Source organism: Acinonyx jubatus, chromosome A2, assembly GCF_027475565.1.
Source record: "Acinonyx jubatus isolate Ajub_Pintada_27869175 chromosome A2, VMU_Ajub_asm_v1.0, whole genome shotgun sequence".
Taxonomy (NCBI): Eukaryota; Metazoa; Chordata; class Mammalia; order Carnivora; family Felidae; genus Acinonyx; species Acinonyx jubatus.
Window position 1 is genome coordinate 155,396,976 of NC_069383.1, and position 12,332 is coordinate 155,409,307.

General features: G+C 50.7%; 1 protein-coding gene across 1 annotated transcript in view; it reads right to left on the minus strand.

Annotated features, from left to right (window-relative positions):
* Positions 1–10,502, minus strand: part of ADGRE2 (adhesion G protein-coupled receptor E2) — a 31,361-nt gene extending 20,859 nt beyond the window's left edge. Inside the window, 10 exon segments of the mRNA XM_053219741.1 lie at positions 653–830; positions 1,219–1,296; positions 1,441–1,487; positions 1,576–1,722; positions 2,187–2,333; positions 2,911–3,042; positions 3,658–3,813; positions 6,225–6,344; positions 6,657–6,710; positions 10,428–10,502. Of these exon segments, the coding sequence (XP_053075716.1) occupies positions 653–830; positions 1,219–1,296; positions 1,441–1,487; positions 1,576–1,722; positions 2,187–2,333; positions 2,911–3,042; positions 3,658–3,813; positions 6,225–6,344; positions 6,657–6,710; positions 10,428–10,458 (1,090 nt within the window). The 5' untranslated portion in view covers positions 10,459–10,502.
* Between the last annotated feature and the right edge of the window lie 1,830 nt (positions 10,503–12,332).

The window sequence follows — 12,332 nt, forward strand, 5'->3', positions numbered from 1 at the left end:
CACAGAGTTACCATATCGCTGAGAAATTCCACCCCTACGTCTATATACATTGAGCCGAAAACAGTTATTCAAGCAGAAACTCATCCAGAAGTATTCATAGTAACGCTATTCAAAATAGTCAAAAGGTGTCAACAACCCAAATGTCCAACAGTGAATGAATGGCTACACAAAAGGTGGTCAGTGAGTTCGAGCCCCACTGGGCTCTGTGCTGACAGTTCAGAGCCTGGAGCCTGCTTCAGATTCTGTGTCTCCCTCTCTCTCTGCCCCTTCCCCGCTCAAGCTCTGTCTCTCTCGCTCCCAAAAGTAAATAAACCTTAAAAACTAAATAAAATTAAGTAATAAAGTGGTGATGAACTTAAATATCAAATAATACAAAATTTACATTCTGAAAAATTTAATAAATTGTCTTCTTTTGAAGATGTTTCCATTTTGTATCTTAAATTCTTCATTAGAATGATTTCCTCCGCTGATAATGTATATTACAATGAAAATGTATACGATTTACAGTTTTATTCGTTTCTTTTCAACCTTTTAATTGGTTTAGGGAGTGTAACACTGAGATACAAGCGTCGTCACTGGCTCCAGTGAGGCTGGGGGATAAACGAGGTGGGGAAGGGCAGGGCAGGTGCCAGGGTCAGATCCCAGTACTTGCCTGTGCCTGCAGATGCACTGAAGGTCAATGTCCCATTGGGCAGGGCCTGGCTTATGTTTCTCAGGACGTCCTCCAGGCCAGCGAGCAGGTTTGTGGCCACACGGTGCTGCTCTGAGCGGGGCAGCGCCTCCAGGTCTGGCGGGGTCTGCAACAACTCATCCACCCCCTCTATGAGGCCCTGGGGGGGGATGAGTGAATGGAGCCAGTGAGCCACGAAGACCCTGCCCACTCAGCCCCGGAGAACAGCCCCTAGAAACTGATTGGTAGATAAAGGTGGTACTGGGGCTGATTCCCTGGGTCTTTGCCCCTGGAATCCAGCGCTCATGGTCAACCCTGTTCACAAATGCCAAGAATGACATAAAGCCCAATGTCCAGAAACAGTGAGAAGAAAAGTCATTTGTGGGTGCAGGTGGGTGCCCAGCAGTGTGAATACTGGCGTGTCTGCTCTCCCACCCACGGTGGGAGGGGCGGGGTCTCAGAGAAGCTGTCATGGTGGTGGGGCAGCCTCCTCCCAGGCCTCTATGGGATGCCCAGGTTCTCTTTCTTCTCCTGAGTTGTGCTCTTACCTGGATGGTGTCCTGAGCCAAGGCCGGCTTGAAGTCTCTGCGCAGAACTTGGACTTTTTTAAAGAAGTTGGAGAGTCTCTGGGAAGAGAGGAGAAGGGGCGGGTCAGAGAGCCTCGCGTATGTGTGTTGGGGTGGGGGTGGGGGGAGCTTGGGGAAACTGGGGGAATTAGGCGGGCGGCACAGAGGGATTCCTGCCTCCTGGTCCCTGCTGGGGCCACCCACCTGGCTCTTGATTCCAGGGGGTTCGGTCCAGGCAGGGAAGGACATCTCTGCAGGCGATAAAACAGCCATTTATTAGGTGTGAGAGTGTCTGTGTGTGTGTTGGGATGGCGGCTGGGGTCAGGTCAGACCGGGTACCTTGACAGGTGGTGTTCATTTGCTTATTCTGGAATCCGGGTTTGAGCTCCCAGCCACGGCGGCAGCGGCACCTGTATGAGCCCACGGTGTTGACGCAGACGGTGGAGTTGTGGCACACAGGCGGCCGGAAGCTGCACTCGTCCACATCTGGGGACACAAAGATGGGACTCGGGCCCTTCTCCTCCTGTGTCCCGCCCCCTTTCCCCATATTAGTACCTCCCACCTTGGCTGGAGGTGACGTCCCCTGCCGACCCCACATCCTGGTGACGCAGGAGTTATGGGAAGTGTGGGGAGGCCTGACACATAGCACGTGAGCCCTGTACAGATGTTCAGGTTGTGAACTATTGAAACACCTTTGTCCCAGTTGGTAATTAGCTGCCGCCTGGGATCTCCAAGGAGCCTGCTCCTCAGTACCCCGGCTCCTTCCCCCGGATCCCCGTCCCCCCCCCCCCCCCAGATCTTTTCCCATCGAGCCTCAAGAGAATTAATGCTTGGCACAGCAGGGCACCGCCAGCATTCATTCTGCTTGGGTGGTGTGGGTGCCACTGAATACTCATGCAATCAGCTGTTCTGAGTGTGGGTCTCCAGGATGTGGCATCTGAGCTCTGGACCTTCACAGACGGTGTTGTTTGGGCCATTGGGGGACCCAGGAATGGGCTTCCAGCCAGGGAGGCAGCGGCACTCATAGCTCCCAATGTTGTTGAGGCAGTGGGTGGTGGTGTGGCACGGGTTTTGCCCCGAGGTACATTCATTCACATCTGAGGACAAAGCCAGAGGATCAGGGTCCCCTCCACTGGCTGCACCCACCTCTCACTGCCCGGCATCAGTGACCCTGCTGTTATTGCACGTGCTGCCCCCTGGTGACCTTCAACCTCAATCTCAGTGCACCTTATGATGGCCTCCCTGCAAGATGGGCGTGGCAGGGACCATGGTCCCCGGTTTACAGGCTGTGAAACCGGGGGGGAAACTGAGTCATGGGGACCGGACTTTCTTTCCAAGGACTCTCAGCTACTCCCTCCCCAGCTCTGGCCCAGGCTCCCTTGCCAGGAACTGGAAGCAACACCCTCCCCCTGCTCCCAAGAGGCAGGGGAGGAAGGGGCGAGACCAGGGGATGCTCACAGAGGCAGGGGGCTCCACAAGGGAACCCCAGGCCCAGAAGGCCCTGCTACCTCCCCGCTCTGTGGTGGGCCTTCTGGGGAGGCAGATCCTTGGGCAGAGCAAAGCCCTAGTGTTTCAGGAACCCAAGGCTCTTCTCCCTGCTCCGTGGGCTGCTGGGTCCGCCTTGGCCCCGCCCCAGCTCCGGCGCAGCCTCACAGGGTCTTCCGGGGCCTCTACCTGAGCACACGTTTGGGTCGCTCAGGTTGAGCTCCAAGCCGGGTGGGCACCCACAGGTGTAGTTGCCCTGGGTGTTGATACAGATGCTGCGGCCTTTACAGAGTCTGCGTTTCCGCTGACATCTGTCTATGTCTGCAGGGGGAAGGAGAGGGTGTTGGAGGCCTGCCTGCAGCTGTTTCCTGGGATAGAAGTATCTGGAAGGCCCCGCCATCCCCTCCTCAGCGAGCAGGGGTGCCTTTTCTAATTCACATGGAGGCGTCCTAGGGGCAAAGCATGGTGGCCCAGATGTTTGTCCATATGTTGAAATTCTTGGGGAGAATCAGGCAGAGCCTTGCACGGGAAAACAGATGGAGGCTGAGCGGACAAGAACCCAAGCCGGGAAGCCAGAAGGTGTCTTCTCCGGGCAGGGCTGCTGGCCAGGGCCAGGGCCAGCTGGAGAAGATGGGATCCTCCCTCCTCAAACCTCCCTCCCCCATGTTTCTCATGACCCGGGGGTCTGGGAGGGCTCCCAGTGTGGCCAAGCGCATGTGGGCTCCAGTAGGGGAAGGACTCTTCACGTCAGCCTTTGATGACGGTGAAGAAGGTGGATATTGTGTTGGAACACACATGCTGCGGGCGTGTGATGTACCTTGAGCCCTGGAGTTTGGAAAGGCATAGGAGACCAGGTAGGACGTTCTGTGGAGAAAGTGAGACCAGTGACCCCAAACCTCGTAGACGGGGAGACGGAAGGGGCGGGGTGGTTCTTGCCTTGACACGTGTTCTCACTCTCATTCCGGAACGCTTTTGCCCCAGAAGCAAGCAGGTATCCGGGGCTGCATTTGCAGTAGAAGCTCCCCTCTGTGTTCTGGCAGTCTGCAAATTTTCCACAGGACACTGGCAAGGGTGGCCCACACTCATCGATGTCTGGAACACAAGAGAACAAAGGGTCACCAGCCAAAAGAGTGAGTTCCCACAGGGCAGAGGCCGTGGCCTCCAGCCCTCCTCTGCCGTGGGGGCCCAGGGAGAACTCAATTCACAGTTCGTTGGACTGAGCTGGAGCCAGCTGCTCTAGAAAGCCTGCCGACTGATCTGCTCACCTCTGCTCTCCGGCCGGGCCTGACGGCACCTAGATCCATACACTCTGCTGTGTCGTGACGGGGGCTAGAAGGAGGTCTGCATCCCCCTCTGCGGGCCTCGTGGGCCAGATGGAGGCCCTGACTTGGGCTCCAGACCCTCCCTTCTGAGACCGTTTGCACCATCGGGAAGCTGGGGGTGGGCTCCAGTCAGAGGGATGGTGGCACTGGAGGCCACTCTCAATGCTGACAGTGGGGGGAGTCGTGGCTGGGTGACACTCACCACTCACACCTGAGGCTAAAAGCCCCTGCCCGTTGACAGCTTTCACCTCCCATTACTCACAGTGGCCCAAGTACACCTCACAGGGCCCATCCCCCACTCCCCCGTCTCTGGTGTCAGGCATTTTCAAGATGCCCCAGGGTGTCTCTGGAAGAGTCTTACTACCGCCAACCCTGGAGGAAGTGACTCTTATCAGAGCCTATCGCAGATACGAAATGAGGAAGCACCAAGAAGTTGCTCACAGCTGAGTTATTGCAAGGTGGGTTCCTGGCCTCCTAGCTCTTCCTGTTCTCTAAACGTGAGGGGAAGATGGCCACGACCCTGGCCCCTCGGAGCAGCTCGGGGACCCACAGAGCAAGGCTGGACACCGTCAGCTATCGACAGCCTCAACAACGTGATCAGGTGAATCAAAGGGCAGGGACAGAACGTTGGGTCCCGGACACTCCCATCGGGGGACCAGAGACTTTCAGAGCCTGCAAGGGCTCATGACCTCGTGCTGAGTGGGGGTCTGGCAGACAGCTGGTCTCCCCCAGAGCAGAGTCTCCTACCCGAACTCGAGGACTTCCTTCCGAGGCCCCGGGCCCAGGCTGTAGGCGGCAGCCCCAGGACGGGACAGCAGGCGGCAAGAGGCACGGCCCCGTCTGGGCCATGGGACCGCCCTCCTGTCTTCTCAGGTGGGGGCGATGGCTGGACACCCGTCTCCGGGGTCGTGGGATGGGGTGGGGTCCAGCGGGGCATGGGTGGTAATGAGGCGCGCGGGAGGGGAAGACACGACGAGGAAAAACTCTCAACCGGCAAACGTGCTCCCAGAAGGGAGCAGGGGTCCAGCCACAGCAGCCGCAGGCCCCCTGGCCGCGCTCACCCGGGCCGCAGTCTCCGTGCGACGCGCGCACAGACGTACAGGGGGTGCGCGAGGGGCGCCTCTCTGGGCATCGGGAGGGGGCGGCTGGGCAGGAGTCCTACCACCTTTTTTTTCCGTGATGAAATTCACTTTCCCCCAAATATTAAATGACACACGGACGTTTGGAAGACAAAGAAAATGTAAAACAACGAAAACCAAGAGAATCGCCCATAAGGGCACTACACGGACCACTGGGAAATTTTAGAGGTTTTTTTTTCTTTTATCTTTTCAAACATGCTAGGAATATTTTCCTTCGTTTTTAAAAAATATGCCTCTAAGTCTATTTCGGTACATGAAGAGTATTTCTCGGTGTAAAATGGGGATAATTTCCTTTTTCTTCATTTTTATCGTAACATTCACATCATATTACTAATTGCGGGACTTTGGGACAAGTTCCTCAATCTCCCTAAGCCCAAATTTGATCATTTAAAGTTTACATATTTTTGAGAGAGAGAGAGCGGGCAGGCACGCGAGGGAGGGAGGTGCAGAGAAAGAGGGAGAAAGAGAGAATTCCAAACGGACTCTGTGCTGTCTGTGCAGTGCCTGACGTGGGGCTCAACCTCAAAAACTGTGAGATCATGACCAGAGCTGAGATCAAGAGTCAGGTGCTTAACCGACTAAGCTAACCAAGCACCCCCCAAATTTGATCATTTAAAAAACCAAGTAGCTCTGCTTCCTCATGGGTCTGCTGTGAACAGTGAGACCCCTCCATGACCTTGAGGGGTCGGGAGCTCCCGGTGAGCTCACGCCAGGAGGAGAGCCTGGGCTTTCAAGTCGTGTGTTTCTTTCCTCCCGTTGCTTCCATTCTTTCTCCCCTATTCCTTGTGCAATGAGCACGATCATAGTAATAACAGCAGTAGCTACGATAAGAGCTTGTGTTGCACCGTCCGCTCCATGCTCGTCTTGATCGGTTTTCCACACGGGCAGATTTTAAATCTCACTCCATCCGTGTGGGGTGGGTACAACGATGATCCCCAATTTACAGACAAGCAAACTGAGGCATAGGGAGGAGAACATCTTCCCCCTACCACTTCCCCCAACATCTCCATGCGCCCACCACCACCCCCCCAGGCCCCTGTACCATCACAATTCTCCAAGAGGTTGGTGAAGACGTCCCCGGATGAAGAAGTGAACCCCGGAGAGCAGCGACAGGCCGTGGCGTTGACACATCTGGAGTTCAGAGGGCACCACCGTGCACAGTCTGTGGGTGCAAAGGGTGAGAGGACAGAGACCACAGTCAGAAGCTTCAAGGAATGGAGGGAGCCAGCCGCCAGCTGGGGGTGAGGAGCAGAGGAAGAGAGGCGGGGGAGCAAGAGGGATGGCTGCCATTGGAAGAAGAAAACAGAAAACTCTGGACATTTGTGGAGGTAGAAACGGTTTCTCTTATCTCCAGAAGACCAGAGCCTCACTTGAAGAATATGCCCCCCTTTGCCCACTTGTCGGTGAGGGGACCCAGACCCCAGCATGCACTCCCCCGTGTATGTTACCCATGGGGCTGGCTGGGCAGACTCACCACTAGTCTTCCGGGCAGCAGCTCCCAGTGGCAACAGCAGCTGTGTCAAGAGTCCTGGGACAGAAAAAACAGAGATGCAGTTTCAACCCTTGTCCACGTGGTCATTGTTCCCGGGAGGTGGTTCTGATGCTACAGTCCATGGGTCTCCCAAGGCTCTTGTAACTTACGAAGTTTTGAAGACCAGTCCCTTTCCTTCCGTCTCCCTGGACTCCCCGAGGAGTCCGTCACTAACAGACATAGACCTTGTGGAGCCTCAGTGCTATAGGTAAGGGGACAGAATATACACAGGTGACGTCAGGGACACAAGGTAGAAATTCCAACCTTTCCCGGTGGAGAGAGTGAATCTTGAAGCACAAAGTCCTCAGATTGGCCAGGTTCTTAGTTCTCTGGCAATGGCAGAAATCTACCCTGAGGATTTCTCTCCCAGGGTCACTGTCCCCTCTTTGACATACATGTTTTGGGGCACACGAGAAGAACGTGGGTTTGGGCGTCAGACAGCCCCAAGTCTGAGCCCTAGCTCACAGCAGTATCAGCAGGGCAGGGAGCCCTGGAGTCAAGAGAGGGGGGAGCTGATGACAGGTGAGGAATGACAACTAAGGGCACCGTCAGGTAGAGCCACCGTCTCCTGGTTAAGAGGCCTCTCCAGGTGCAGTACCAGGAGCGATGGGTCACTGGACAGGCTTTGTGGTATGAAAACGGCTGCAGGTGCGAAGGAATCTACCCTACAGGCAATCACTGGGTCACCTGTTAGAGTCTGTCCTTCCATTCACGGGAGGCATAATGCTGCTATGATGGTGTTTTGTTTTGTTTTTAATGAGATTAACAGTGAAATCAGTAGACTCTGATTAAAGCAGATTACTCTCTTGGCAAAGAAGAAGTCAAACTTTCACTTTTCGCAGATGACATGATACTCTACATGGAAAACTCGAAAGATTCCACCAAAAAAAAACTGCTAGAGCTGATACAGGAATTCCGCAAAGTCGCGGGACATAAAATCAATGTACGGAAATCGGTTGCATTCCTATACACCAATAATGAAGCAACAGAAAGGGAAATCAAGGAATCAATCCCATTTACAACTGCACCAAGAACCATAAAATACCTAGGAATAAACCTAGCCAAAAAGGTAAAAGATCTGTATGCTGGATACTTATGAAAGAAATTGAAGACACAAAGAAATGGAAAAACATTCCATGCTCATGGGTTGGAAGAACAAATATTGTTAAAATGTCAATATTACCCAAAACAATCTACACATTCAATGCAATCCCAATCAAAATTGCACCAGCATTCTTCTCAGAGCTAGAACAAACAATCCTAAAATTTGTATGGGACCACAAAAGACCCCAAAGAGCCAAAGTAATGTTGAAAAAAGAAAACCAAAGCGGGAGGCATCACAATCCAGGACTTGAGCCTGTAGTACAAGGCTGTAATCATCAAGACAGTATGGTCCTGGCACAAAAACAGACACATAGACCAATGGAACAGAATAGAGAACCCAGAACTGAACCCACAAATGTATGGCCAACTAATCTTTGACAACGCAGGAAAGAGTATCCAATGGAAAAAAGACAGTCTCTTCAGCAAGTGGTGCTGGGAAAACCGGACAGCGACATGCAGACAAATGAACCTGGACCACTTTCTCACACCAGACACAAAAATAAACTCAAAATGGATGAAAGACCTAAATGTGAGACTGAAAACCATCAAAACCCTAGAGGAGAAAACAGGCAACAACCTCTTGGACTTCAGCCACAGCAACTTCTTACTCAACACGTCTCAGAAGGAAAGGGAAATAAAAGAAAAAATGAACTATTGGGACCACATCAAGATAAAAAAAAAAAAAAAAAAGCTTCACCACAATGAAGAAACAATCAGCAAAACTAAAAGGCAACCAACAAAATGGGAGAAGATATTTGCAAATGACATATTGGATAAAGGGTTAGTATCCAAAATCTATAAAGAACTTACCAAGTTCAACACCCTAAAAGCAAATAACCCAGTGAAGAATAGGCAGAAGACATAAAAAGACACTCTTCCAAAGAAGACATCCAGATGGCCAATCGACACACAAAAAAATGCTCAACGTCACCCCTCATCAGGGAAATACAAATCAAAACCACACTGAGATATCACCTCACATGGGTTGGAGTGGCTAAAATTAACAACTCAGGCAACAACAGGTGTTGGTGAGGATGTGGAGAAACGGGAACCCCCTTGCGCTGTTGGTGGGAATGCAAACTGGTGCAGCCACTCTGGAAAACAGTGTGGAGGTTCCTCAAAAAATTAAAAATAGAATCACCCTACAACCCAGCAATAGCACTGCTAGGAATTTATCCAAAGGATACAGGAGTGCTGATTCATAGGAGCACATGTACCCAATGTTTATAGCAGCACTTTCAACAATAGCCAAACTATGGCAAGAGCCTAAATGTCCATCAACTGGTGAATGGATAAAGAAGTTGTGGTTTATATATATGATGGAATACTACATGGCAATGAGAAAGAATGAAATCCTGCCATTTGCAGCAACGTGGATGGAACTGGAGGGTATTATGCTGAATGAAATCAGTCAGAGAAAGACAGATATCATATGTTTTCACTCATGTGGATCTTGAGAAACTTAAGAGGGAGAAGGGAAGGGGAAAAATAGTTACAAACAAAGAGGGAGGCAAACATAAGAGACTCCTAAATACAGAGAACAAACTGAGGGTTGATGGGGGGAGGGAGGGAAGGAAAATGGGTGATGGGCATTGAGGAGGGCACTTGGGATGAGCACTGGGTGTTGTATGTAAGCGATGAATCATGGGAATCTACTCCTGAAGCCAAGAGCACACTGTATACCCTGTATGTTAGCTAACTTGACAATAAATTATATTTAAAAATAAAATAAAAATAAAGTAGATTACTCTTCATAATCTGGGTGGGCCTCATCGGTTGAAGACCTTACGAGAAAAAAAGGCTGACCACCCCCCACCAGGAAGAGCGAATTCTTTTTCCAGACTGACTTTGGACTTGAGATATAACATCAACATCTCTGGAAACATCCCTAGGTTTCCCACCTGCCCTACAGATTTTGGACTTTCCAACCTCAAAAATCTCATAAACTAATTTCTTTTATTTTTTAATTATTTTTTAACGTTTATATATTTTTGAGACAGAGAGAGACAGAGCATGAACGGGGGAGGGGCAGAGAGAGAGGGAGACACAGAATCCGAAGCAGGCTCCAGGCTCTGAGCGGTCAGCCCAGAGCCCGACGCGGGGCTCGAACTCACAGACTGTGAGGTCATGACCTGAGCCGAAGTCGGACACTCAACCGACTGAGCCACCCAGGCACCCCTAAACTAATTTCTTAAACTAACACATTCTCTCTCATCTCTCTCTCTCTCTCTATATATATATATATATATACACACACACATATACATCTCTATCATATATGTACATATGCTTGTATACACATACGGAAACTACTGTTTCTGTTTCTCTAGAGAACCTGGTGTAATACAGGCTGTAAAATGAAAAAGCTCTGATAAGTCCCCCAGTCTGCCCTAGAAATAAGTTTCACCAAATTTCTTCTTTGAGACATTAATATAATTGAGCTAGTACCATTCTTAAAATTTCTTCCCCACTCTCCCCTACAAAGATAGTGCAAAAATCAGAAACAGAGCAAAACCCAGGAATAAAGCAAGGAACAGAGAAAATTCTCGGCCTGGATAGAGTTCTCTGATAGCTTTCGTGGCCTGTCCCCACTGTTATAATTCTACCTACCCAGCAGCAAACTTAGATGCCCGTTTCTCATGGTGAAGATACCAGCAAGCCCAACCACGGAGGATGCTGCCCAGTCTTGGGGGTGGGTGTGTGTGTGTGTGTGTGTGTGTGTGTGTGTGTGCGCGCGCTAAAAAGACTTCCTGTTTTAAGTCTGACTTCAGATAGAAACTCATCATTGGATGAACTTAGATGAAACAGCAATCTGCTGTTTCCCACACCCCGCCCCTCATATTTCCCTGTGATGACCATCTCTGAAACTCACATTTCCATTTTTAAGTATTTGCTTAGCATTTCCAGTATTTGTGCTGAAAGCCTCTTTGATGGTTTTTATATCTTTTTGATCTAGGAAGACCTCCCAATTATGGAGAATCATTCTCCTGGCTTTTTTGGCCCCTCTGAGGACTGTGGTTGAGAGTGAACAGACTTTTTAATCTATTTATTATCTACTTGTGTACTTCTTTATTTTTAAGTTCTTATTCTGAAACAAATGTAGACTGACGGGAAGTTTCAAAATTAATATAGAGAGGTCCTTCACCCACTTTCCTGCCAAAGATACATTTTTATGTATTTAAGTATTTTTATGTGTTTAACAATCATCAAATATCTAAACCAAGAAATTGCATCAGTACAATGTGCATGTATAGTTCTGTGACACCGTGTTATGTAGACAGGTTCCTGTAACTATCACTACAATAAAGATACATAAATATCCCATCACCCTCACGTGACCCCAACATCCCTAATCCCTGGCTGGTCTAGAACTAAGGTGTTTTTATTCTTCAGCAACACTCAACGCAGCCGTAGACTCCTATGTATTGGTGAAGGAAAATATTCCTGATAGGTTTTAGAAGATGAGAAAAACGTCCCCAAATGTTACATTTCCTTTGTTTTCTACCTGGCCATGCTATTATTAGTCTGCTAGCCCTGCCGTAATAACATAGTATCAGCTGGGCAGTTTAAACCACAGAAATCTGTTTTCTCAGTTCTGGAGGCTGGATTCCAAGCTGAAGGTGCTGGGAGGGTTGGTTTCTAGTGAGAGCTCTCTCTTGGCTTGTAAACGGCCAACTGCTCCCTGTGTCCACATAGGACCTTTCTGTGTGTGTGGAGCTAGAGAGGGGAGGGGAGGAAGGGAGGGAGAGAGATCCCTGGTGCCTTCTAGTTCCAAAGCCGGAACACTTCTCTCTCTGCGTCTCTTGGCCACGATGCCAGCCCTGCCTTGTTCCCCTTCACTTTTCTTTCAGCCTGTATTCCCTTCACAAAGGGCTTCTGTGCGGCTCTCAGGTCTGAGAGCTCCAGATGCCTCACAGTCTTGGATGGGCCCCTCCACTGTCTTCAGGCCTCTGGACCTTAACAACCCATCGTGGGATTGCCGAAGGCCTCCCCTGATGGAAATAGGAGTCAGGGTAATGGCAACAAGCGGAGCCACTGAAAGATCTGGAGGACGAAGGGCACCTCCAGCCACGACACCGTGGGGGCGGAGACGGTGGTCAGAAGCCCCAGGGAACGGACGACGCCTGCTGCCAGCTGGGGACCAGAGAGTAGAGGAGGGGAGGGTTGGCTGCTGTTGGAGGAGGGAGATTCCAGGCAGTTGAGGAGGAGGAAACAGTTGCTCTTATGTCCAGAGGAACTCCGTTTCTGAGGCTCATTCACAGAATAAGCTCCGTCTCCCCGGCCCCCCCTTGTCAGTGAAGGAACCCAGTCCCCCAGGGGCTGGCATGCACTCCATCACTGATGGGGCTAGCTGTGCAGGTGCACCTCCAGGGTTCAGGGCTGCGCCCTCAAAGGCAACAGCAGCAGCACTGTGGTAGGATCCTCTCCCTAAGGAGAGGGAAGAAAAAAAAAAAAAAAAGGAGAGAAAAGAAAAAGCAAAACTTCAAGGTACCTGGCTATGTACCTGCGTGACAA